The sequence below is a fragment of the Paecilomyces variotii genome, assembly GCF_004022145.1.
Source record: "Paecilomyces variotii strain CBS 101075 chromosome Unknown C8Q69scaffold_11, whole genome shotgun sequence".
Lineage (NCBI taxonomy): Eukaryota > Fungi > Ascomycota > Eurotiomycetes > Eurotiales > Thermoascaceae > Paecilomyces > Paecilomyces variotii.
Genome location: NW_021167150.1, coordinates 546,875 through 568,526, shown reverse-complemented (window position 1 = coordinate 568,526; position 21,652 = coordinate 546,875). Strand labels below are relative to the sequence as shown.

The 21,652-nt window shown below is 51.0% G+C and overlaps 9 protein-coding genes across 9 annotated transcripts; 2 read left to right on the top strand and 7 right to left on the bottom strand.

The window, feature by feature from the left end:
- Window positions 1–64: 64 nt before the first annotated feature.
- Window positions 65–2,895, bottom strand: C8Q69DRAFT_406589 (hypothetical protein; the record flags this gene model as incomplete). The annotated part of the gene is made up of 2 exons (XM_028628126.1): window positions 65–2,221; window positions 2,710–2,895. The coding sequence occupies 2 exons, from the start codon at window positions 2,893–2,895 to the stop codon at window positions 65–67; spliced, it is 2,343 nt and encodes a 780-aa protein (XP_028482630.1).
- A 1,926-nt stretch (window positions 2,896–4,821) lies between these two features.
- On the bottom strand, window positions 4,822–6,833 carry C8Q69DRAFT_77264 (phosphatase 2C-like domain-containing protein). The gene has a single exon (XM_028634022.1). It carries the CDS (start codon window positions 6,415–6,417, stop codon window positions 4,936–4,938), a length of 1,482 nt encoding a protein of 493 aa, XP_028482629.1. The 5' UTR covers window positions 6,418–6,833; the 3' UTR covers window positions 4,822–4,935.
- A 1-nt stretch (window position 6,834) lies between these two features.
- Window positions 6,835–9,721, bottom strand: C8Q69DRAFT_77272 (putative Ran-binding protein). Its single transcript, XM_028634023.1, has 5 exons — window positions 8,716–9,721; window positions 8,291–8,648; window positions 7,993–8,239; window positions 7,443–7,943; window positions 6,835–7,378 (listed from the first exon to the last, which is right to left on the bottom strand). The coding sequence occupies exons 1-5, from the start codon at window positions 9,567–9,569 to the stop codon at window positions 7,248–7,250; spliced, it is 2,091 nt and encodes a 696-aa protein (XP_028482628.1). The 5' UTR covers window positions 9,570–9,721; the 3' UTR covers window positions 6,835–7,247.
- Window positions 9,722–11,237: 1,516 nt separating this feature from the next.
- Window positions 11,238–12,322, bottom strand: C8Q69DRAFT_77260 (INO80 complex, subunit Ies4). The gene is made up of 2 exons (XM_028634021.1): window positions 11,800–12,322; window positions 11,238–11,723 (listed from the first exon to the last, which is right to left on the bottom strand). The coding sequence occupies exons 1-2, from the start codon at window positions 12,183–12,185 to the stop codon at window positions 11,342–11,344; spliced, it is 768 nt and encodes a 255-aa protein (XP_028482627.1). The 5' UTR covers window positions 12,186–12,322; the 3' UTR covers window positions 11,238–11,341.
- Window positions 12,323–14,158: 1,836 nt separating this feature from the next.
- On the bottom strand, window positions 14,159–15,389 carry C8Q69DRAFT_447109 (putative membrane associated DnaJ chaperone; the record flags this gene model as incomplete). Its single annotated transcript, XM_028629179.1, has 3 exons — window positions 14,159–14,662; window positions 14,726–15,262; window positions 15,345–15,389. 3 exons carry the CDS (start codon window positions 15,387–15,389, stop codon window positions 14,159–14,161), a joined length of 1,086 nt encoding a protein of 361 aa, XP_028482626.1.
- C8Q69DRAFT_77256 (putative RNA polymerase I subunit Rpa43) lies at window positions 15,319–17,346 on the top strand. Its single transcript, XM_028634020.1, has one exon. It carries the CDS (start codon window positions 15,685–15,687, stop codon window positions 16,900–16,902), a length of 1,218 nt encoding a protein of 405 aa, XP_028482625.1. The 5' UTR covers window positions 15,319–15,684; the 3' UTR covers window positions 16,903–17,346.
- Window positions 17,347–17,604: 258 nt separating this feature from the next.
- C8Q69DRAFT_509559 (putative methyltransferase-domain-containing protein) lies at window positions 17,605–18,990 on the bottom strand (the record flags this gene model as incomplete). Its single annotated transcript, XM_028633102.1, has 4 exons — window positions 17,605–17,738; window positions 17,837–17,972; window positions 18,040–18,564; window positions 18,736–18,990. 4 exons carry the CDS (start codon window positions 18,988–18,990, stop codon window positions 17,605–17,607), a joined length of 1,050 nt encoding a protein of 349 aa, XP_028482624.1.
- Window positions 18,991–19,325: 335 nt separating this feature from the next.
- Window positions 19,326–20,001, top strand: C8Q69DRAFT_488154 (40S ribosomal protein S24; the record flags this gene model as incomplete). Its single annotated transcript, XM_028632036.1, has 3 exons — window positions 19,326–19,402; window positions 19,570–19,817; window positions 19,925–20,001. The coding sequence occupies 3 exons, from the start codon at window positions 19,326–19,328 to the stop codon at window positions 19,999–20,001; spliced, it is 402 nt and encodes a 133-aa protein (XP_028482623.1).
- An 873-nt stretch (window positions 20,002–20,874) lies between these two features.
- On the bottom strand, window positions 20,875–21,552 carry C8Q69DRAFT_77033 (hypothetical protein). The gene has a single exon (XM_028634019.1). The coding sequence runs from the start codon at window positions 21,488–21,490 to the stop codon at window positions 21,077–21,079; it is 414 nt and encodes a 137-aa protein (XP_028482622.1). The 5' UTR covers window positions 21,491–21,552; the 3' UTR covers window positions 20,875–21,076.
- Window positions 21,553–21,652: the final 100 nt, after the last annotated feature.

Genomic DNA, 21,652 nt, shown 5'->3' with positions numbered 1-21,652 from the left:
TCTGTTGTAAGTTTATATGATAGAATGAAATGAAAAGAAAAGAAAAGGAAAATAAGAAATCTCATCACTCCTGCAGACTCTCCCGAAGCAACTGCTCATCCAACCCCCTCGCATGCACCTGACTGGGCGTTCGCACCGGCGGTCTCAGTCCCGGGATAGGTCCCTTCTGGTTCACACCCGGGGGTCGAATCGCCGGTCCAAACTCCAGCGGGGGTTTGACAGCAGGGGCAGGATTAGGCTCGGTCGTGGCAGACACTTCCGACGTTGCGGACGAGGTCGATGCCCCGGAGGTCATGGTGCCTTTGTTGCGCAGGTCGCCCGTCGACTTGACCGGTGCGATGCCCCAGCGTCCCATAACCCAGCTGCCCACCCGACGGCGGAAGTTGGTCTTAGGACGCGTTGATGGGGTATCGCCATCGCTGCTCTCCTGGGAGACAAACGACGGGGCCGGCCGTGTCGCTGGTCGTGGATGACTCTGGGCTACGGACGTCAGGAGCGAGTGCGGCGACATGGCCGAGGCGCTGCGGACGGGCACCCTGTCTGCAGTAATGTTGGCAGTGGAGATGATTGGGGGTGTTGAGGTGAGCGTACTGGGTGAGACGATACGTCTGGGTGTCCGAGCAGCAAAGTAGGTCGAGTGCAACCCCTTCAGCTGTGAAGGACGATCCCTCAACGTATGGATATCCATTCCAGACACCGATAACAGGCTGTCGTTCGAGAGAGACCGATGCATGACGTTGAATGGGACCGACGAGGAGAAGCTATCCTGAGCACAATGGTGTCCGTACCCACGCTGTCTATCCGGCGTAGGCATGTTGTCCGCGTTGGACGACTCTTCAGTTTCTTCAGGAATAGGAGGCTGCATGGCGATGCTCTCTCCCCCAGACATATCATCTAGAGTGCCATCCAGCTCCGCCAGTTCGTCCTCGAGCGACAGCTCGCCGCCAGAGTGCCCTGGCACCGAATGGAAGGAAGCGTCTGACATGCGTTTTCCCCGCCGTGCTGCCATAATCGGGGACGAGTACGGATTGCTCTCCGGACTCGTCGGCAGCGACGCTTCTACACCACCATATTCCATCCGATCGAAGATGGATGATGTGCGGTAGCCCGAGCCTGGGGAACTGGCGATAGACGAGGTGGCAGCCGTCACCGGCGACTGCACCGACCAGCGGTGCGCCGCGTTCGGCGGGACGGTTACTGATGTCTGGGATAGAATAGTCGAGGTGGACGACGACGACTGATGGCGATGCGCAGGCCGTCGCGGTCCTGAAACTGGCTGCGGCGCGGTAGGATTTGGCAGCATAGGACGCTTCTTCTTGAGGCGCCGCGACAGACCCTTCTCCTTCTTTGGATTGGTAGGCGTGGCCGGCGCGTGATAGTGATGATGGACATGGTACTCCTGGGACAAAGGGCGCGCAGACCGCGTTTCCAATTCTTCGCTCAGGGAGATGCGCTTCAACTTGTTGTCGTTGCTCGGGTCCTGGTCCGTCGCGGCGGCCAGGGGCTGATGGAGCATCATCTGTTCGCGCAGGTGTTGTACTTCCTCGTTTGAATTCTGGAGCATTTCGCGCAGCTCGACAATTCCAATCTGTAGATTGGCATTGTCCTGCAGGATATCGCGCACGAATTTCGAAACCACTGTGGGCGCATTTTGAGGGCGACCCAGGCCGGACGCGGCAGCAGCACCCTTGAGGCGGCCGGCGGCGCCGTCCAGCTCGCGCTCGACAGCCCTCCGCCGTTCCATGCGCTCCATGAGTTCGATGTGCTTCTCGCGTTCTTCACGGGCCTCCTTCTCGATGCGGTCGACTTGGTCGTGCAGGTCTCGCAGCGTGCACTCGGCCTTCTTCCAGCGTTGAACCGCGCAGCGCTCGTCCTCCTGGACGTGGGACAGTTGATCCTGGAGCAGAGTCTGCTCCGACTCCATCGCGCTTAGCTGTGCCTCGAGCTCCTCCGCACGCGCAGCCTGGGCTGTCATCCGTCTGAGCTCGGACTGGGTAGTCTCGAGCGTCGCGGTCAAGGACTTGATGGTGGTATCGGACTCGGCGACTTGCTTGTTGAGGCCCTCGAGTTGCTCCAACAGACCGCGGTTCTCCTCGATGATCCGGTTGTTCTCCGCCTGCATCTCCTTCTTCTCGCGCTCGAGCTGCTCTACACTGGACAGAAGACGGTTGCGGTCCTCCTCGGACTCGGCCATGTAGGTCTCATGGCGGTGGAGCAGGGCCTGCAGGGCAAAGGTTAGCGACGACATGATCTTGAAGCCGCGCAGGACGAGGAAGAGAGCGAGTTGGCGCTCTCTTCTCTTCTTTGCGTCAGAAATGGAGAAGAATTGGCCACAGACTCGCGTGCAGTGCGATAGGATAGGAGACCATTCCTGAGGGGCAGAGCCCACAGAAGGAAACCAGGTCATGATCGTAATAAGGTGGGATTCCAAAAGAAGAAACAAGGGCGCGAAGCGTGTCTGGCAGCTGTACAATGACCGTCCGGCGGCATGTACAGGTAACACAACACGGCTCAGACTCAGGAATGAGAGGGAAAACAAGACAGATATAGAAAAGCAATGGAACGACCAGACACACCATCCTATGAGAGGGAAACGGCAGTCCAATTATGCTTGGAAGACACGAGAACAAAAAAAAGCCTTCTAAGGCAAGGAGAGGGGCAAACGATAAAAAGGGCTTTAATCATCATTGTACAGTCATGTCAACGTACCTGACCCAAGACGGCCGCGGTAGCCACGTCCCTTTCCAGCCCTTCGAGGGCGGCCGAGTTATGCAGCAGGTATGCACAATCGCTGCGTCCACAGCAGCAGCGCAGCGGAGACGATGCCTCATCGTGAGCCTGAACAGGCTTGTCTGGTATGTTGGCGGCATGTGAGGCGGGAGGATCGCAATCCATGGCTGGCTGGCGACAGGACAAGCCAAAGTCAAGTTAATTACTGAAGCTGCTGCGTTGGGCACCTCTTCGTGCCGGCAGCTCCGCGGCGGAGCTCTCAACGGGGCCTGGAAGCGTCGACCATGGAAAACGATCGGGATGTTTCAAGAGGAGTGTTTCAAAACAAGAAAAGTCGATGGTGATGCTGATGTGTTCGATGCCGTATGGAAGATGAGTTGTTCGGCCAGAGAGACGTGCCGTCATCCAAGCAACGTCCATGATTTGGAGCTAAAGAGAGAAGAGAAGAAGAGCGATCGCAGGTGGGGTTTGGGTTAGTTAGTTAGTTCGATGGTATCTGACATACCAGGTATGTATTGCCTGGTATTCATCTGTCCGGCTGATCAAACAATGGCAGAGAATCGCTTCTGGGCAGATTTCACCGCCTGTGGATGTGATCCTCCTACTGGCCCAACCACGCGTCACATCTGTATGATCGCCGTAAGATACCGTTCTCTCTGACAGCTCCCATACTTCTTCGATCCATGCGGTGGACACAATTCTCTCTTCCTAGTACCTATCCAGTATCTACAGCTCATAACTAGTCTCAAATCATCTCTAGTTGAATCCTTTTCCCATCCACTCACAACCAAAATGGATCCCTAGTCCCAAAATGCGGAGAATCGGAAACCCTGAAGTTGAACGCATGGTCCGTCCCATTCCTATCCGCCTTACCTATCATCTCCATTCATCCATCCTTCCCTAACCACTAGGAAGTTTAACTTATCTCTTTTGCTTTTTATTCGAATATCCCTTTGCCAACTCATCCTCGCCTCAGGTTACTATACTCCCTCAGGTACAGTACGGAGTACAACGCAGTCAGGTACCTAAGTTAGAGGGCTCTAGAGAGCAATGACTCAACGCTTCTTTATCCAATCAGCTTGACGCACTCTCAGGGCGTGCAAGATCCGATCGGATCGCCTTGGTCGCGTGAGGTTTGAGAGATTTTAATTATAATTAATCGATGGCTGGGGGAGAGGGGAAATGGAGACCAAAAAAAGAAAATGAAACGAAACGCATGCACGTGTGTGTATGTGCGTATGCGTATGCATGCGTGCGCCCCGTTGGTGGTTTTATAATTATCGCAGGTTCGAGAGAACTGTTTCGAAGATAGGTCTTTGGAAGTTCCGCAGGTCGGATATTTTGCGTGTGAGATTAGTTAGTTATTAATATTAATTATCTCTCTAAGTACTGGTTAATTGCAAAGTTGTAGTATAACTAGTTTTACTGCAATTTGAAGTGGAAATACATATTAGAGATCTATACTACGATAATAGTATCGCGTAACACAACTTGTTTCTCCGGTTATAACATATATATATATATATTTCATATGTACGATCAGACCAATTCCAATCCCTAAAGTACCGTACAATGTACAAGAATTAACACAGTAGGTACACAAGAAGAAACCCAACCGCAAAACCCACCTTTTCCAAGTACCTATTCGCCTCATCAACTAACCGTACCGGTACGTATGCATCTACCACCTGCATACAGCCTCGGCTCACAACCAAGTACCTAACCAACCAACCAACCAACCAAACGCAAAGCCTAGGGCTAAAAGTAAAAGACTCACATGCTCTCAAACATCTCTACTTAGTTAAAAGTCCTGCTCTATGAAGTAATCACTACAATAATAGATCCCAACAGATCGCATGACGAACATGAAAAAGGAGAAAAAAGAACAAAAAAACCACACCGATAGATATCCGGACCTTGCCGCCCTACACCGCAAGTTTGTACTTTCTAATTTTGAAGTCGGATGACTTAATGTCATGTCTTGTATTATATTATAGCATATAAGAGTAATGATTTTCTGGTATTTCTACTTTCGTATTCGAATCGACGGTGGCTCTGGTTATGGAATGAGGAATTAGGAAGTGATTTATAGTTAACTGCGCATTTCTCTTGTAGTTAGAAATCGGGATTATCAACAATGAAAAATCAATAAACTCCACTGCGCATCCTCTAATTCTTACACTTTCTATCTATCTATCTATCTATTTATCCTCTTTTCAAATTTCGAGTATTAAAAAACACCACCTGCACAGTTATATCATCGCGTAAATACCGAGAATGCGGAGCACTATAAGCCAACCGACCAGCTATCAACTCATGACAATTTCCACCCAGGGAATTGCGCACAAGATGCACAGCAGCATTATCATCTTGAATTGTCTTTCTCGCGTCCACGAATACCTCATTCAGTCGACCAAAGTCACCAATAATCGGTTCGTGCGCTGGTTCTGGTTGGTTATGCTTCTTCTCCTGTTCTTCCGCTGCTGCTTGTTGCGTATCCAGCCAATCCCCTATTAGATGAACAGCCTGATGGTTAGACATCATATCCCACATACCATCTGTGGCCATGATCAAGAACGAAGCTCTGCTAGGATCGATCTTCAGAGTCGTCACAACAGGCTCAGCAGTGAGATATGGCGGTGTTCGAACATCATACTTTGGCGTCAGCGGTGCTGGACCATAAAAATTCCGTTTCATTTCCTCCTGTATTTCCAAGGGCCATTTCCAGCGACTATCGCCAAAGGCTCGCGAGACCATTAGACCCAGCACTCGTCCGTCTTTGACAATGTCTTCTTCACCGGGATGTTCCCTGTAGAGCCTAGCGATCTCTTCTTCATTACGACCAGTCTGATCTATCGATAAAGGCATTACTTCCCATGTTCCATCTGGTCTCTGTTGGCCTAGAACGGCTCTTGAATCGCCAGTACATGCTACATGCAATGTACTCGTGATAGGATCGTATAGCGATAGCAAAGCGCACGACCCGGAAAAAGCAGGTAGCAACTTGTCCACTTTCTCATATAATGGTTCATTGCTCTTCGCCGCATCTAGCGCCGTGTTGAAAATGGTCTCGTCGAGATCTAGGAATCCTTGGGAAATAGCACGCTGGACGGTCTCCTCGGGACCTAGATTCTGAAGAGGACTTGACTCGACGTGCTCCAGACTGCGTCGCACAAAAGGCAGCAGCTTCTCTTGCAGTACGTCTGCCGTTTGTCGACCTGCGTGTCCATCGAGAACCGCCCAGGCCATCCATTGATTGCCATCATTGCATGGAGAGGGAAAGCTACCGTGGATGAACACGTCCTCGCAGGGACTGTTGGAAGGGACTTGAGCGCCATCGTAGCGGTCAACGCCGGGGATATTTCGAACCAGATACGAGTATGCTTCTCGTGATATTATATTCGTGACTTGTTCTTTTTTGGAAAGATCAAGATCAGCGCTAGATTGCTTGGATAGTGGTCTTTTTTCAAGATTCGGGACATCATCATGAGCTGAAGAAGTAATCAGCCACCATAGGCCTGACGAGCTAGCTATTCCGGTAGCTGCTATATATTTTATCGAGTTCTTTGAGGATGAACTTCTTGTTGTTGAGTAGGACTTGTTTGTTGCCCGTGCGCGTAAGATTGACATGGACTTCCTGGGCAGCAGGCGGCCCGGACGCGTCCGAGGTATCCCCAACAGCAACATTGTATGTATGTACCTGAGGGGTATCTGTATATCTGGATACCTACCAGAGAAAAGGTCCGCTTGAGTCTCGTCTTCCCGCAGAATATCACAGGGAGAAGAGGTGCGTGCGACTTAAACCAGGGGGTTGCAAAGGGTGCGTGTCCACGTGAGCAAACTATCAATATGGTTAACTGTCCAGTCAGGTCAGAAGCTAACTTCAGATAAGCCTACGCAGAGAGAAATGCGGAAAAAGGGATCTAAGTCATGCAACTTTTCCTCATTCATCTGCTTAATGAATTACACAATCGAGACTCTTCTGCTGTCAATTGTTCTCGAGTCGAGGATAATCCGGACACGATCTCGTCTAGCCTTCTGCTAATACAGCTAACTACCTATGTAACCCCATCCACGAACTAGTATCGCGATCCAATTGTTCAGTAGCAAAGATATTACTTCACGCCATGCATCTTATTCATTCTCATTCTCATCTCATCCTCACTAAGGAAGATCAGACCTATGCTACTCTACAGATACAATAGAGAGCTAACTCATGGATAGGCTATGGGTGGCTATGGGTAGATTGGATGCAAGACGAAACACCGAACCAGACTAGACCAGACCAGACCATACCAGACAAAACCGGAGAAGAGCTCACAGTGAAGAGAAAAGAAAAACCTAATTATGAATGCCGCTCAAGCAGAAAGAAGGAAAAGAAAATCCCATGCACATGATCTGGGCTCCTGGACGGACATCATCGTCGGGTACATGCGCCGGTATATGTGACCAAGAGAAGAAAGTGAAATGAAGTAAAAGAAAATGATCTGTTTCCCATATCCCGTACCGACCTCGCCTCACTGCAAGAAATCATCCCGTACATTGATAAACGCCCCAGCGCCGCCTTCTTCACTGATTTCGTTGACGAGCACTTCCGTCTGCTGGTATAGCCGCTCCAGCGCGGCCGATGACGATTTGCCCAGCGACACTGTTGTCTCGTCAGTAATCCAGTGTGACCCGAGCTGAATGACAAGACGTAAAAAAAAACTTACCAAGAATTGCCGAATTCAACTCCTCCGCCACGGCCACCCGGCCCGCCGGATCGAGATAGTGACCGTGCACTGACGACTTCGGATCTGAGTATGCGACCAGCGAGAAGATGTCGTCCAGCAATTTACTGTCGCCGCCTCGCTCTTCCGTCGGGTAGTCCATCCGCAGCTGCTGTCCGTACTGCACCGCTTCCGTCAGCAGCTCCTGGAACTTGGCCGTCGAGTCTGACTCCTCCGTGTCCATTCCATCAGTGTCATCCACTGCCTGGTCATCGACATCCATGTATTGATCAAAGACACTCTCCTCGGCCGCGCCGTTGGCCGATCGTGACCGTTTCGAGTGTGAGACGGATAGCTCGTTGCATCGTCGCATCATCTCGATGAACTTCCGACATCGGAGTTTGAACAGGATATGAGGGTTGTCCTGCAAGACATTGGCATAGTACGCGTTTGTATGCTTCAAAGCCTTGTCGATATCACCATCCAAGATGGCCGCCCGGATTTCTAAAGAGTCAGCATGGAACCTAAAATAAAAGAAAGCGACAGAACCTACTCTGCCGATTAGCCGCATCCAAGTCTTCCTCCGGAGCATACTGCTTCAGCGGCTCTGTTCGTCCGTTCTGCAGTGCTTGTGACTCTTGTCTAACCTCCTCGGCGAAAGCCCGCGCCGTCTCGACATAGCCATCATGAGCCAGAAACTGCGCCAGCAGCTCCTGGAGTAGGGAGTTTTCGTCCAACGGAGGCTGGAGACCCGCCGCACTGGTTGCGTTGATCTCCGCTTGGATCGCCAGCTTCTCTTTCTAAGAACGAGTCAGTAGATCGTAGACATATGCCAGAGAACCTCAACATACCTTAACCATGCCATCAATATCAAACATGAACGGACGCTGTCCGAAGTTGACGCTGATATGCACGTTCGGCTGCTTCTTCATCCCAACTGAAGGGTATAGCTTTACGTTTCGCAACTCCCGGAAAGCATTGCCTAGAAAAACGCCATTTTTGGTAAAGAAGGCGCATCCTGTCGAAAAATTCACACCGCAGCCGATTATATCGTTGACTGTAAATGTCGGTCCGTAGGGTCGACCCTGGCCTTGGCTCTCGCCGAAGAATGACTTGCCATCGTCTCCATGATAGGCCCACGACTCCAGCTCCCATCCCGGCAGTCTCTCGACGGAGGCCTTTGAGCTTGAGAACCCGATTCCAATCATCCTGTATCCCAGTCAGCCAAAGTCTGTCCCGGTAGTACACATTACCCGCAAACAAAATCTCAACCTACCCTTCCTTCGACTTGGATAATATAGTGATTTCAAAATAGTATATCCCGCACTGCGGGGGCATAGGGTAGTCCGCCCGCACCGCGGCGGCCTCATGGTCGTGCTTGTTTGGGGGTCCCATGTACCGGACCTCGAGGCCGTCGTTCAACAGCTCGAGACCAGCGTACTTGTCCGATTCACTCCATCGGGACGGTAGCGGCATCACATTGTCTACCTCGTGTGACGGCTCTTTCTCGATAATATCATACGTCATTCCGCGGTGGGAGGGTGCGATACGGTGTAGATTCACATGGCTGGAGGAGGCGGAGAGCGGCGGATTCGAGACGGACTCTCGTTGAGCGGCGAGCTTTGAGCGATGGGCAGCTTCGAGACGCGCGATATAGCGGGAATTCCGGAGGTAAGAGGGGACGAAGAAGTCGTCGTCGATGGACGCTCCGCTGTAGAAGCTCTCGTATCCGGGATGCTGGGCGAACTGCCTGGAGTAGGCGGGCAGCGAGCCACCGGCCCTCCTCCAGGGAGTGCTGCTCCCTCCGCCGTTATTCATCTGCATGTCTGCATCCAAGCCGGAGGCGTGCCGGGCAAGGCGGCTGGCGGTGTTGCTGGAGCTGATGGTGCCGTCGGGATGGTAGTATTGCGGGGGGTAGGAGGAGAAGCTGGCCGGGGTGGAGCTGGCGACGATGCCGTTGCTGGCCAGGTGCGAGAAGGGACTATGACTGTGATTCTGTGGCGAGGCGGCGATACCAGACACGACGGAGGCGTAGGAGGAACGGCGTGGCATCGATGAAATGCTTGGGCCGGAATATGAGGTTGTTGGAGGAGCTCCACCGGACCCTGGGGGCAAAGGAGCATTGGTCATGCTGTCGTCGTCCGTGATAGGAACAAGTAAACCACCGACGGCCCCGGAGGAGCATATGAAACTGCCCTTCTACCCAGTGGCAGAGCTGAGATCAAATTGGCCTGCAGCAGACAGGTGGTTTTTTTTTCGTTTTCTTGTCGAATCCCCTCGTGGTCCGCTCTATTCTTCCTCGTTCCGTAAACGGAGGCGAGTCGAGGCCGGGAGCAGAAAAAGCAACCCCAGAAGAGAGAGGAAGCAGACAAGCTAGTATTGTACTTAGCTACTCTGGGCCACCTCAGTAGAAGACAAGACAGTAGATGCCAGCATGATGGATGCCACTGAAATCAGAAGTAAAGAAAGAAAGAAGAAGAAGAAGAAGAAGAAGAAGAAGAAGACGATGATGAAGATGGCGATGAAACGAACATCCCAGTCCTGGTCGTACGTTCTTCTACTTGAGGGGGTCGGAAGACGGAAGAAAGACGAGACGAGAACACGACCAGGGCCTCTTGCTTTGCAACGCGGGGAAGGGGATGCTGGAGGAAACCGTTGCAGTTAAATCCTCTGCATCTGTCTGTCTGTCTGTCTGTCAGCCTGTCTAACTAACTAACTCTACTCGACTCTATGCGGGTTCATCCCCAGATTCCGGATCTTAACACTTGGTTCGCATTCCTCAGGAGTTCTGTCTGGATAACTATTGCATCATCGTCCAACATCCATTCCAGCCCATCTCTCAATCTCAACAATCTATGGTACTCTAATTACTTACGGCAGAAGGCTGCCTATTTTAGACATCTCGCATCCTTAGTCTCTTAATAAAAAGGTATCCCCAAGAGAATAAGTAACCCCCGCATGAACACAAGCAGGTGATATACGATAGTCTTCTTCTTCTTCTCGGGGCACACGAGATCATAACCGACATGTGGCGTCTGTTCGTGAAGACCAGTCGGGTTTGCCCGAGCCAGGAGCTTCTTACATACCCCGCAGTGAGCATCAGCATCCTGGGGTTTGACAGCAGCAGTGAGAGCAGGATCCGAGTTGGTGCCAATGTTGGATTGCTCTTCCTCTTGTCATTGGGATCAGGTCGACCCTCTCCTGTAGGACAGATGCATGGGATAGATATCTCTGCCAAATAAATTACATCCTGGGATCATGTCTCACAGAGTAACTGATTCCTGGTCTGCTGGAGGAAACAAAGAGCCATCAGCAGGGAATCTCAGCTGATGGTAAAGAGCCGAGGGCACGTGAGGTAACGGCCAATGACCATGATCGAGTATATGGCTGGCTAGACGGCAGAAGTAAGCACAGAATCGAATCAAACTATTGCTTCCATAGCATGCATGCAGGTCAAGTAGAAGTACTGGAGTGTACAATGTCAGGAAATGACCAGTAATCGCTCATATTTTCAGAGAGATGGGAGGATACGTCGGAAGAGGTCGTCGACATTATCCATCCGTGACTGGCGTAGAAATCTATTATTACAAAAAAAGCATATCACAGCCATGCAGATCAGCCAGAAAAAAAGTGAACAGACCCAAGGCTTGCGCATCCAGAGACAGTCCGGTTCGGCTCCATCATCCATATTGTAGCACACGCGCTCCCATTGCACGTAAACCCTCACTCCCGCTTTTTAGCCCTCGAACCCTCGAATAACACAAAGTTGAACCGACAGCAACATGAACCCCCCGCCCAGATACATACGCCATATTCCGTAGCAAAAGGAAGAAAATGAAAAACAACCATGACATCAAAGTACTGTACAAGAAGAGGAATCCGTTTGTGTATCAATTCCCGCCTTAAGCGGTCATGGAGATGGTAGGAGTCGGAGATTGGGCCATGCTGCTCATCGGGTTGGGCGTCAGGTTGTCGTCCCCGGAGTTGCTCTTCTCGCTAGGAATGGCACTGTTGTTGGCCTTGCTGTCGCTGTCGCCAGTCTCTGCGACGCCGTCCTGAGATTCTCCGTTCTCCACCTTCGGTTTCGGGGTCCGCCAAGTAGGGACCTGCCAGACAATGCCCGTGAAGCTCTTGAGCTGGAAGGGCTTACGTTCCCACTTGCGACAGGCAGCTCCGCTGCGATCGAGAGCGCGCAGACCTGCATTGATGGCACCCTGGTTGGCCTTAGGCCCGAGCTTGTGCGCAGAGGGAGCGAGCCTGGTGTGGTCGATAGTACCGTCCTCCCTGTTGTATCAGTTAGCAATTCGTCCCCCCCAAATTTTTTTTTTTTTTTTTTTTTAGAAATTGCAGAGGCACATACAGTCTAGGCTTCTTCTTGGGACCTGGCTTTCCCCGTGGCTTGGGCAGCACCTCGCCGACCTGGTGCAGTCCTCTCTTGCTGCCCGGTTTTGGACCCGGGACGCCCTTGCGGCGTGACGCCTCGTTCATTGTGGCCGGCGTGGTTGAGCCCACGTCAGATGCATTGTCGGCGGAGGAGGCTGGAAGTGCAGGGTCTGCAGTGGATACGGGCGACGACGCATTACTCTCCTTGACCCCGTTGTTCTCCTTGTCATCGAAGGAGCCCGGGAACCGACCCAAGAGACCGGAGGACAGCTTGAGGATGACGGTCTTGTTGTTGGGCTTTTCCGACCGGCTGATCCGGCCGTTGGTCGAGGTAGGGGACGAAGTAGTCGTAGATGCCGGCATGTTCACTCGTGTTGTCCTGCAAAGAGTCGAACGATCCTGTCGGATGCCTGGTTCCCCGGTGGTGAGGCCAGAGGGAGAAGTGTTCTGTGAAGTGGAAGTGTTGTTGAAGGTGGAAGTGACGGGGGTTGGGTTTGGTGGTGTGTCAACGACCGGTCAGGCTGGTGGTAGGCAATCGGCCGGGTGAGGAATGAGCGGTGCGGCGAGTCCGGTCAGAGCGAGGCAAAAGTCTGGCGGACGGCGATGTTGGATGGTGAGGGTGGTGACATAGTCTGTTGATGTGGGAAGGTCAGGAGGGATGGAGGAGGAGAAGGAGGAAGAAGAGGAAGCGCCGGGAGGAAGAGGGAGGGAGTAGAAAGGGATGGGGATGGAGAGAGAGCCAGGCGAGGGCTCGGCGAGGCGCGTCTGCTGGTTTCATTGTGCTAGACGAGAAACCAGAGTCTGCGGTCGGTCAGGGAGGCCGATGGAGAGATGATGAGGTGAGTTTGGTATGTATCGTATCCCGTTCGTGTCGGTACCGCCAGTCTGTATTTTACCACCGCGTCTGCGTGGCCGACATATACTTCCGGCCCTTCCATACCGTACCATACCGTTTCGTCACATACAGGAACACAACCTGCGCATCTTCTCTTCTCTTTCTCAGCTGAAATAATATTAGTTAGTATTAACTACTATTCTTCTATCCAGGAACCAGCAGCCTCAGATTGATTTCTATCTAGCTGGCCAGTTATTCTCTTGACCTCTGCTCTATTGACTATACCATATACCATTCCTATCAGCTGGCCCACTCCCTGTCAGTCGCATTATTGCAATTCACGGAATGACTGAATTAATTACTCCCCTATCCAGAAACCAAAGCCCATCCATCCTTCTCCTTCCTATGGATCGCCGTCCCGCCGGGGCACTAGCAGTTACTTCACTCACCACAGACCAACAAGCTAATACCCGGGTCGAGTTTTAGACTTTTCGACGACTGAATTGCTTCCACTAGATACCTTCCGTCGTGCGGGAATTTCTTACGAATGCCACAAGGGGGGGCGATCGATTAAATATTATTTCCCCCGTTTTGAGATTTGGTTTCCTCTTTCGTCATTTTGCTGCGAATGAAAAGATGCATTCATAAGTACCATACATATACCATAACTATTACTCTAGACTTGGACTTGTTATAATATATTATATAAATGTATACGTGTAACTAACTATACGTATATGCGAAACAACAACAAGTACTTCTACTTCGACTATCGTCATTCACACTCTACTATACTCACGCGTGATTGATTAATTAAATAAATCCCGCCAAGAGACTCCCAACCAGACATCGCAGCGCATCCATCCGTTTTCCTTTCTTTGAAAAAAAGACCTACCGAGATCCGTCCGAATCGCCGCAGGTTGGCACAAAAGAAAAAAAAAAAAAAAAAAAAAGAGGGCAACACGGAAAAGGCCACTTTGGAAGGCTCTCGACCCGTCCAACCCCCTCCCCCGGTTGACTGGGATCCGATTGCGCATCATAATTATTATCAATCATCATCCGAACGCCGCCTCTGGGAGTGTAAAAAGTGGACAACTAACTAAGCCAAGCCCTCTATGACGCCAGGTACTTCTTCTACTTGACGACGCTGGGAACTGTAAACCTGTCTGTAGACCATGATAAGGGACAGTACGGGGGGTAGCACTGTGTTTAATCTGCGCTTTTAGATAAGAGTAGTCGGTTCAATTTGGTACAGCAGTTTTTAATAGCCCTGGATACATATATAATGACTCCGATCAGGATCGAGATACTCGCTAGGCAATCGAGTGAGCATACCCCATGCCACAGGTTATATATACTTGAGAGATGATGTCCCGGTCTAGTTATGATGCACGCTGATGTATACATATTGACTTGTGCCAAAAAGGAAGATGTGTCGCACTCATATCCAGATGTCGCTTCTATGCAAAATACAGAGAGCATTTAAAATAAAACAATGCCTCTACTCGTCCCTGTGGGCTTCCCGTTTCCTCTTTTCGATCACTTGCTGGACGGCCTCCTTGACCTCCGGACTCTGTCTCACTGCACCCAGTACTAAACCCTCTTTCATCCCCCGTCGCAGCGTCGCCACGCTCTCTTTGTCGCCCCGGTAAGGCGCGAACCCAAGTTGTAGCAGCCTTGTGGCCTCCGCATCCGTGACGCGCGAGAGCTGCTGCAGCTGACCTAATTGCTGCACAGTCCGCGGCTTCAGTCCAGCCGAAGCGGGTGACGCCTTCGGTTCCGGTGGGCTGATCTGTGAGATGAAGATGTGCAGCGTGACCGAGGCACGACGGGCAAGCGTGAGGATTTGGAAAGGCAGAAGATAGAAACCTGGCTGGTCGACAGAAATGCCCAGCAGTGATCGAAGACCCGGGGGCAGAAAAGAGGCCGGCATGAGGATGGCCGACGGATGCGTTACCAACGCGATCTCAAGCGTCACCAGGAGCGCAAACGAGTAAAAGCGCCACTATAATCCAATCGTGTTAGCAGGCGAGCAGCTTTAAGCAACGACCAAGAGAATAACACTCACGTAACGACCCCAGGAAGACCACCACGCCACGCTCATAAAAACAAGCATCGCAGCTCCGACCACGTACTGTGGCAGCAATCCGTAGAGCGCCGCAAAGGCATACTCTTGTATAGTTTTGCGTTCTTTCCCTTGAACTATCTCAGGACCAAACCGGTCATAGGCGAATCGCCGCACAGGGTCAACCAGTGTGTCTTGTGCTAGCTTCAGATATACAAAGAAGGCTTCCGAACCCGCGGCCGACATCCCATCAGCATGTTGCAGCTTGTCAGGATGATGCTGCGCTGCGAGTCGACGGAATCGGGACTTTATGGTCCTCTCATCCGCCAGCGGCGAGACTCCAAGGACACGATAAAAGTCCCCTGCCTGGCGGACCTGGAAGAAGGTTTCGTACAATGTGTACAGGAGATAGCTGGTCACTACTAGGATGAATATGCGCCGGCGGTGCCGTTCGTAGCGGGGTGACGGCGGTTGGGGCCGAGGTTCACCAGCGCGGATGGTGAGGCCATAGTAGACGCTTTGCAGGAACGAAGTGGCATACTATCCAAGTAATCAATGAGCACTCATCATCCCGAAGCATACTGTAGACACGGCATACAGATTAGATACCGGGGCTACTCACGTTTGGCAGGACGGCCCAGCCAGCGAACGACAAAAGTGACGACATCACGTCAGCTCAGGTAAAATCACACCCCTCCCATGGGTATTATAAAACCCAAACACTGCGTCGTGATCCTATTCCGGAGTTTGCTTATGCTACGTCGCGACTATCAATGAACTTAGCAGAGCGAATCTAAGCGCTTTGGGGGATCATCTGGGTTGTCCACCCGCCTCACCGCCTTCCTGTTCTGCTTTCTCCTCCACACCGAAGAAAAAAAGTTCGCGGACGCTGAACTTGATCGCCGGCTTCGATTCTCCCAGTCTCCCAGGCCTACTCGTCGGAGTCCCCAATTGCGCCCACCATGTCGGCCGACGCCATGGATATTGATTCGGATCATGCGCCTACTTCGGTGGAGCGCGAACGGAAGCGCAAGCACAAGAACAAGGATCATGCGTCGCCCGCAAAGAAGCGGAAGCACCGTGATGCCGATGCGGCAGACTTGATTTCCGCAGAGACGTCGTCAAAGAAGGAGAAAAAGTCCAAGGACAAGAAGAAGGAAAAGTCTTCAGAAGCACAGGAACCTTCAGACTCGCCTTTCAACCTCGTCACCTCGACCCTCTACCTGCCTTTGTCACCGATTTCGATATCCCCCACACATGCACTGGCCTCTCTGCTGGCAGAGCATCTTTCTCCGCTTCTCCTAACATACTATCCTCCTCTCAAGGGTATTATTCTGGCATACTCGAATGCCTCGATATCTAGCAAACCTCCAACTTCAAACCCAGCGAAGGACAGCGATAACCCGCAGCCCTTGACCCTAGCCACCACCGCCAACGAATACGGAGTGCTCTACGTCTACCTGACGGCAACCTTCCTGGTTTTCAGACCTCAGCGCGGTCAGGTTCTGGAGGGATGGGTCAACGTTCAGTCCGAAGGCTTCCTGGGAGCCGTTGTCTACAATCTCTTCTCTGTGGGCATTGAGCGGAGACGTCTGCCAGCGGACTGGAAGTGGATCCCACCAGGTGAAGAAGATGACAGCACAGATGCTAAAAAATCGGCTGCTACTTCTGCCGAAAATTCTGGAGATGAAGAAGATTCGTTTGACCCGGAAAAAGAACACTTTACCCCGGTTAGACTTCCTTTGGGCGTCGAGACTCAGGATAAGGGACAGGATATGGACACGGAGGATTCGACAGCAACTGGATACTTCCAGTCTGCCTCAGGGCACCGTGTCCGTGGTACCATCCGCTTCCGCGTGCGAGACATTGATGTCATCCCCAGCGCTGATCGCGAGCGCGGGTTTATCAGCATCGAGGGCACTATGCTCTCACCTGAAGAGGAAGAGAAGTTGGCCGCAGATGAACGGAGAGGCATCACTTCTTATCGCAGAGGTGACTCGTTGACCATGTCAGGCGGCGTTGCCCGCGCCCCCTCCTCGGCACCTTCAGAGCAGAATGGCCCTGCTCCTCAAGAGACACAGGCGGACGCGCAGCCTCCCACAACAAAGACCAAGAAGGAGAAGAAAGAAAAGGACAAGGACAAGTCGTCCAAGTCAAAGTCCAAAAAGAAAGAGAAATGATTCGACGTTGTCACCTGTCCTTCGTTTTCTAGCATTGTGAATTGTATAACTGCACCGTGGCGTTCCAGGGAAGAGCGAAAAAAGCATCAGGCTCCCTTATTCGATTGCACATATTGTTCAATGCATTTGGATTTACAATCCCCTTCATAGAAATTGGCTTCTTTCTAGCTGTACCGGTTGATTGGTCTCTTGTCTGATCATGTTGATAAGATTAATACAAGTGGGACGGACTGTTACGATGAGAGGTGCTCGGACACTGTAGCGACATTGAAGTCACTAGGCAATCATAAGCAATGTGCTGCGATGGCTGTACCAATCGGATCCCGACACCGACGATATCTTGACCAGGACCACACGAGCCCAGGGTTTATCCGTTTCAGTCTAATACTGTTCTGTGAGGATAGCAATTCAAGAGCGTATTCATGGTTGGCCGGTTGGATATAAGATACCACACGTGGCAATATAGTCCGCAAGCGTGCAGAACTCAAGACTTCTGGTTGAAGCCTCGTCTTCCATTATCCATGCCGCAGCTAGACCAGGAAAGTAAATAGAACCATAGATCATCTGCATCGGTAAGCTGAGACACCAGACGGTATCGACGGGAGTCGGCGGCGCCCTAAATTGGGTCAAGATGAGGTGATACAGACATGGCACACCTGCAGACTAGGTTGAAAACAACGAAACCCCCTGTAATCGCAGTGATCACCGATCCGTCTCGGACGGAGGTGTGATCCTGTAAATCTCGATAGGGATGGACGTTGAATGGAAGAACCCCGTCTGAGCCTCCGCGGGAGGTGACTCAAAGGGAACTTTGTTGATTTGGAAGCTATTTGTTTCTGCAGCAGAAAGTCCGGGGTTAGCAAGTCGTACAATTTGCGTGGTATTTGTCAGAAGATATCGACTACAACCCCATAAAGGCAAGGAGGGAACCTACCACAGGCGTTGAGGAACGCCTTGAAGGTGTCTTGGTTGCGGAGAGTAGCAGAGATAAGGAACTCTTTTAGTTGGTAGTTTTCGAACATGTCACGTAGTGTGGACACTAGAAGAGGGACGAGGTCGACATCGTAAATCTGCAGCAGTCGACAAATCATGTCCAAGTTAGTGATAAATACACGGAATGAGTATAGACTCGCGTACCAAGTCAGCTCCTAACGCAATATCAAAACGCCACGGTTCATCTGGCTCCTGGCTCTTGGATGGTTCTTCCAGGTTGCTGCCCCATTCCCAGATCGCAGGCCAAATCCGGGCTCCTCCAAGCTCATTACGGCTCACACAATCCTGGATGTTAGTGATCAAAGCTGGTTCTCGATCAGTAACTAGAACGCTCTCTACGTTCAGATACTTCGCACAATACAACGACAAGAATCCGGTACCGGCGCCCAGCTCGATGACTCTCTTTCCGCGCACAAGAGATTCGCCCTCTGAAGTAGATAAAAATGTCCCTAGATGCAGAGCGGCTTCCCACGTGCGGAACCCTGTGGTACCAGCTGATAAGATGAGACCTCTAGATTCCGAAGTGACAACAGAGCGACTCTCCTCGTTCACTTGAGACTTGGGTGCTATATATTTGACATACGACAATTGTTGAGCCTGGTCAAGTGGGGACTGCTTTGGCTGTGCAATAAGTTCGCCCCAGCAGTTCATGAGATCCTCTATGATCTCCTAGAAAGAATAAGAAAGATAATGTTAGAAAGAATGGATATAACAGAAATCGACCGCATATGGGAGGAAGAGAAGATGTGCGCGTGTAGAGTAAGAAGCGACATAGAGAGACGTCAAAGGCTCCAAGTATGATTGGCTAAAACAGAACAGGCACGGGGAGGGGCATCATACATCCTCCTCCGGGTTCGATATCGATTCTTCAATTCGTGATATGATCATTTTCAAGACCCTTGTTCGATAACTGACCGGGGGTAATGGCCACACCGTGGTCTCGTTAAACATCTGCTCATAGATGGCCGTCTGTGCTGCCGGACGGACTATGGCTTCGGCGGAGGGAACACAGAGGTCGCGTGGCTCGACCATCTGGAAGTACTGCGCAACCAATTTTGCGATGCATGCCTCATCATCAATATCATCCACAGCCATCTTGGTCGACAACCGCAGGATTATTGTCTCTGGAACGCAGTAAAAGAAGCCAAGCGAGAACAACGACGCGATGTTCGTCTCTTCCTCGTTCATCCCGAAAGGGCCGTGGTGGGAGTATGCCCGATCGGGCTTAGCGTGGGCCAGGCCCTAGCCGAGCCCACACCTGACTTGCCCGCACACCATCCAGCCCGAAATTGAAAATACGTTTGAATCTTTAGACGGCATCGACAGCGACATCAATTTCGCCAACCCATCGTCCCACGAGTATCTGCCCCTGTCGACGCAGATTCTCACAGCAGCCGGTGGTTCGTTTCCGTCAATAACTCACCGCAATCATGGCCGACGCCCCCGTTACCCTGCGGACGCGCAAGTTCATCCGCAACCCTCTGCTCGGCAGAAAGCAGATGGTCGTGTAAGCATCCCCCATCATGAAACCAAGATGAACATCACCAGCGCGCCGGTTGGAAAGGGAGGAATGCGCAGCAAAGAAAGAGGAGGATCAAGGGGATATGCGTGGCCTGGATCGGGGACTATTTTTTCAGACTGCAATATCTAACATGATGATTTTTCTTCGTGTAGGGATGTCCTCCACCCCAACCGCCCCAACGTCTCCAAGGATGAGCTCCGTGACAAGCTGGCCGACCTCTACAAGGCCAACAAGGACCAGGTCTCCGTCTTCGGTTTCCGTACGCAATACGGTGGTGGCAAGAGCACTGGTTTCGCTCTGGTCTACGACTCCCACGAGGCCCTGAAGAAGTTCGAGCCTCACTACCGTCTGGTCCGCATTGGTGCCGCTGCCAAGATCGAGAAGGCCAGCCGACAGCAGCGTATGTTTTACTCCTCGCGCCCACGCCAGCTTTTTCATCCCTATGCTGGATGGGACGTGTCGAATGTGAAAAGAGACGAAGCTAACCTAATCTCTTCCTTCATACAGGCAAGCAGAGAAAGAACCGCTCCAAGAAGTTCCGCGGAACTGCCAAGACCAAGGGTCCCAAGAAGAGCAAGGACTAAACGACTGCAGGCTGACGGACGGAGATGGGATTGGAGTCAGAGGCGGCCGGGGGCCGATGATGCTGGATCTGATAATAGCGGTAGTACCGGTGGCGCAAAATGTTATTGGTGGCATACCCTTTATCATGACCATGACGATGACGGAGAGGAAGAGCGGAACGTCGAAAATCGGAAGCTCTGGATGATATTTCTTAACCAAATTTCTTGTTTCTTACCAGCATCAGCATCATCCAAAACCACCAGTCACCGGAATCATCATCATCCTTCCAGCATCGGTTATCAGCGATGTACTCTTACTTCTATGGATACAAAAAAGCAAATACCGCGGCATGTTTTGCTGGAAACATATATATGTCCCCAACGCGCTCTGGGAGCTGTACTGCAGCTAGTATATGACAGGGGCATTTCCTTATTCTGCCTCCACCAGCTTCCCTGCAAGCCCAGCCCACATATTTGTCCACCACTGCATATGCCGTTAAGTATGTTTGTAGACACGGCATTCCCGATTACCCAAGAAGTCCATCCAGCACCGTAGTCTTATAGCCCAGCGTCCCCCTGTTCTAGATGATATCACATCACGCAAATCACCCATGTACTACTCGAGCACAATTTCTCTGTCCCCTTACAAAGCGCACACAGGGAACATTGTTCACCATCCCCTGCCAAAAATAGAAATAACTAACCTGCTGCATATGCTAGTAACGGTCCAAGCGCTCTACACATAGGTACAACACACAATTCATTGAATTCAAACCTTACTTGAACACAACTGCAAAGTCAGTCTTGATCCATAGACAGGTACTAAAGTTCAGTAACTCTATCTATCTAAATTATCATTCCTATATCTAAGCTAAACTAAGGTAAGCTACCTACTGGGAAGGTTCGCTGTACTGTACATCAAGAAACAAGAAAAGAAAAAAGAAAAAAAGGAGTACTAGACTACTGTAGATATTCCGAAAAAAATAAATATCGGAGCCAAGGAAATGCGAACGAAAGAAAGAAAGAGCAAAGAAAACATTATTTCCGACCATAAGACTCTAAGAACAGATAAGTTATACTTGATAATATCCCGCCCTCAGGTAGCAGAGAAGAGAAATGCATAGAGATGAGATGGGATGAAAAGCCCAATCCCAATCCCAAACCTGGCAGACTGGATGGATCGTGGATGGATCCTGTGCAACCCGAAAAGAAAAAAATCAGACAAAAAGGGGAAAAATATTATCCAAGAATGGATATCAAGGATCTTGTGAAGAAAATGGCAGGGACAAAAAACAAGGAAGAAGGAGGAGGAAATATGAGAATTATGATTAATGCAGTTTGGAAAAAAGCAAGCGTGTTTCACCCAGGTGAAATTTCGACTGACAAAATCAAGTATCCGTTCATAGATAATATATCCTGCGAAAGAACCGAAAAGACCGATAAACGATCTCGAATCCACTTCAATTATCGCGATGAGGCATTCCTCTAGTCCAGATGATGTAGTGCGCATCACCAGGTCGCGAACTTTGAAGGGTTAAAGGATGATGAAAACTCGCGGCATATCAACGGCGAGGATCATACTTCCTGAGCATCCATTCCTGCTCGTGGATTTCAGAGGTTTGTATGTAAGGGCTCGGTAGCACCGTAGATCGAGGCGGATCAGACTGCAGAG

What these genes read in the sequence shown, in the direction of transcription:
- C8Q69DRAFT_77264 (XM_028634022.1), bottom strand. Translation starts at nt 6,417, where the DNA reads ATGTTGCTGTTGGGGATACCTCGGACGCGTCCGGGCCGCCTGCTGCCC.
- C8Q69DRAFT_77272 (XM_028634023.1), bottom strand. Translation starts at nt 9,569, where the DNA reads ATGACCAATGCTCCTTTGCCCCCAGGGTCCGGTGGAGCTCCTCCAACA. An exon ending in ATATTGATGGCATGGTTAAG is followed by an intron (nt 8,240 to 8,290) that starts GTATGTTGAGGT and finishes ACTCGTTCTTAG; the next exon opens with AAAGAGAAGCTGGCGATCCA. An exon ending in GGATGCGGCTAATCGGCAGA is followed by an intron (nt 7,944 to 7,992) that starts GTAGGTTCTGTC and finishes CTGACTCTTTAG; the next exon opens with AAATCCGGGCGGCCATCTTG.
- C8Q69DRAFT_77260 (XM_028634021.1), bottom strand. Translation starts at nt 12,185, where the DNA reads ATGCCGGCATCTACGACTACTTCGTCCCCTACCTCGACCAACGGCCGG. An exon ending in CCCAAGAAGAAGCCTAGACT is followed by an intron (nt 11,724 to 11,799) that starts GTATGTGCCTCT and finishes CTGATACAACAG; the next exon opens with GGAGGACGGTACTATCGACC.
- C8Q69DRAFT_77256 (XM_028634020.1), top strand. Translation starts at nt 15,685, where the DNA reads ATGTCGGCCGACGCCATGGATATTGATTCGGATCATGCGCCTACTTCG.
- C8Q69DRAFT_77033 (XM_028634019.1), bottom strand. Translation starts at nt 21,490, where the DNA reads ATGCGCACTACATCATCTGGACTAGAGGAATGCCTCATCGCGATAATT.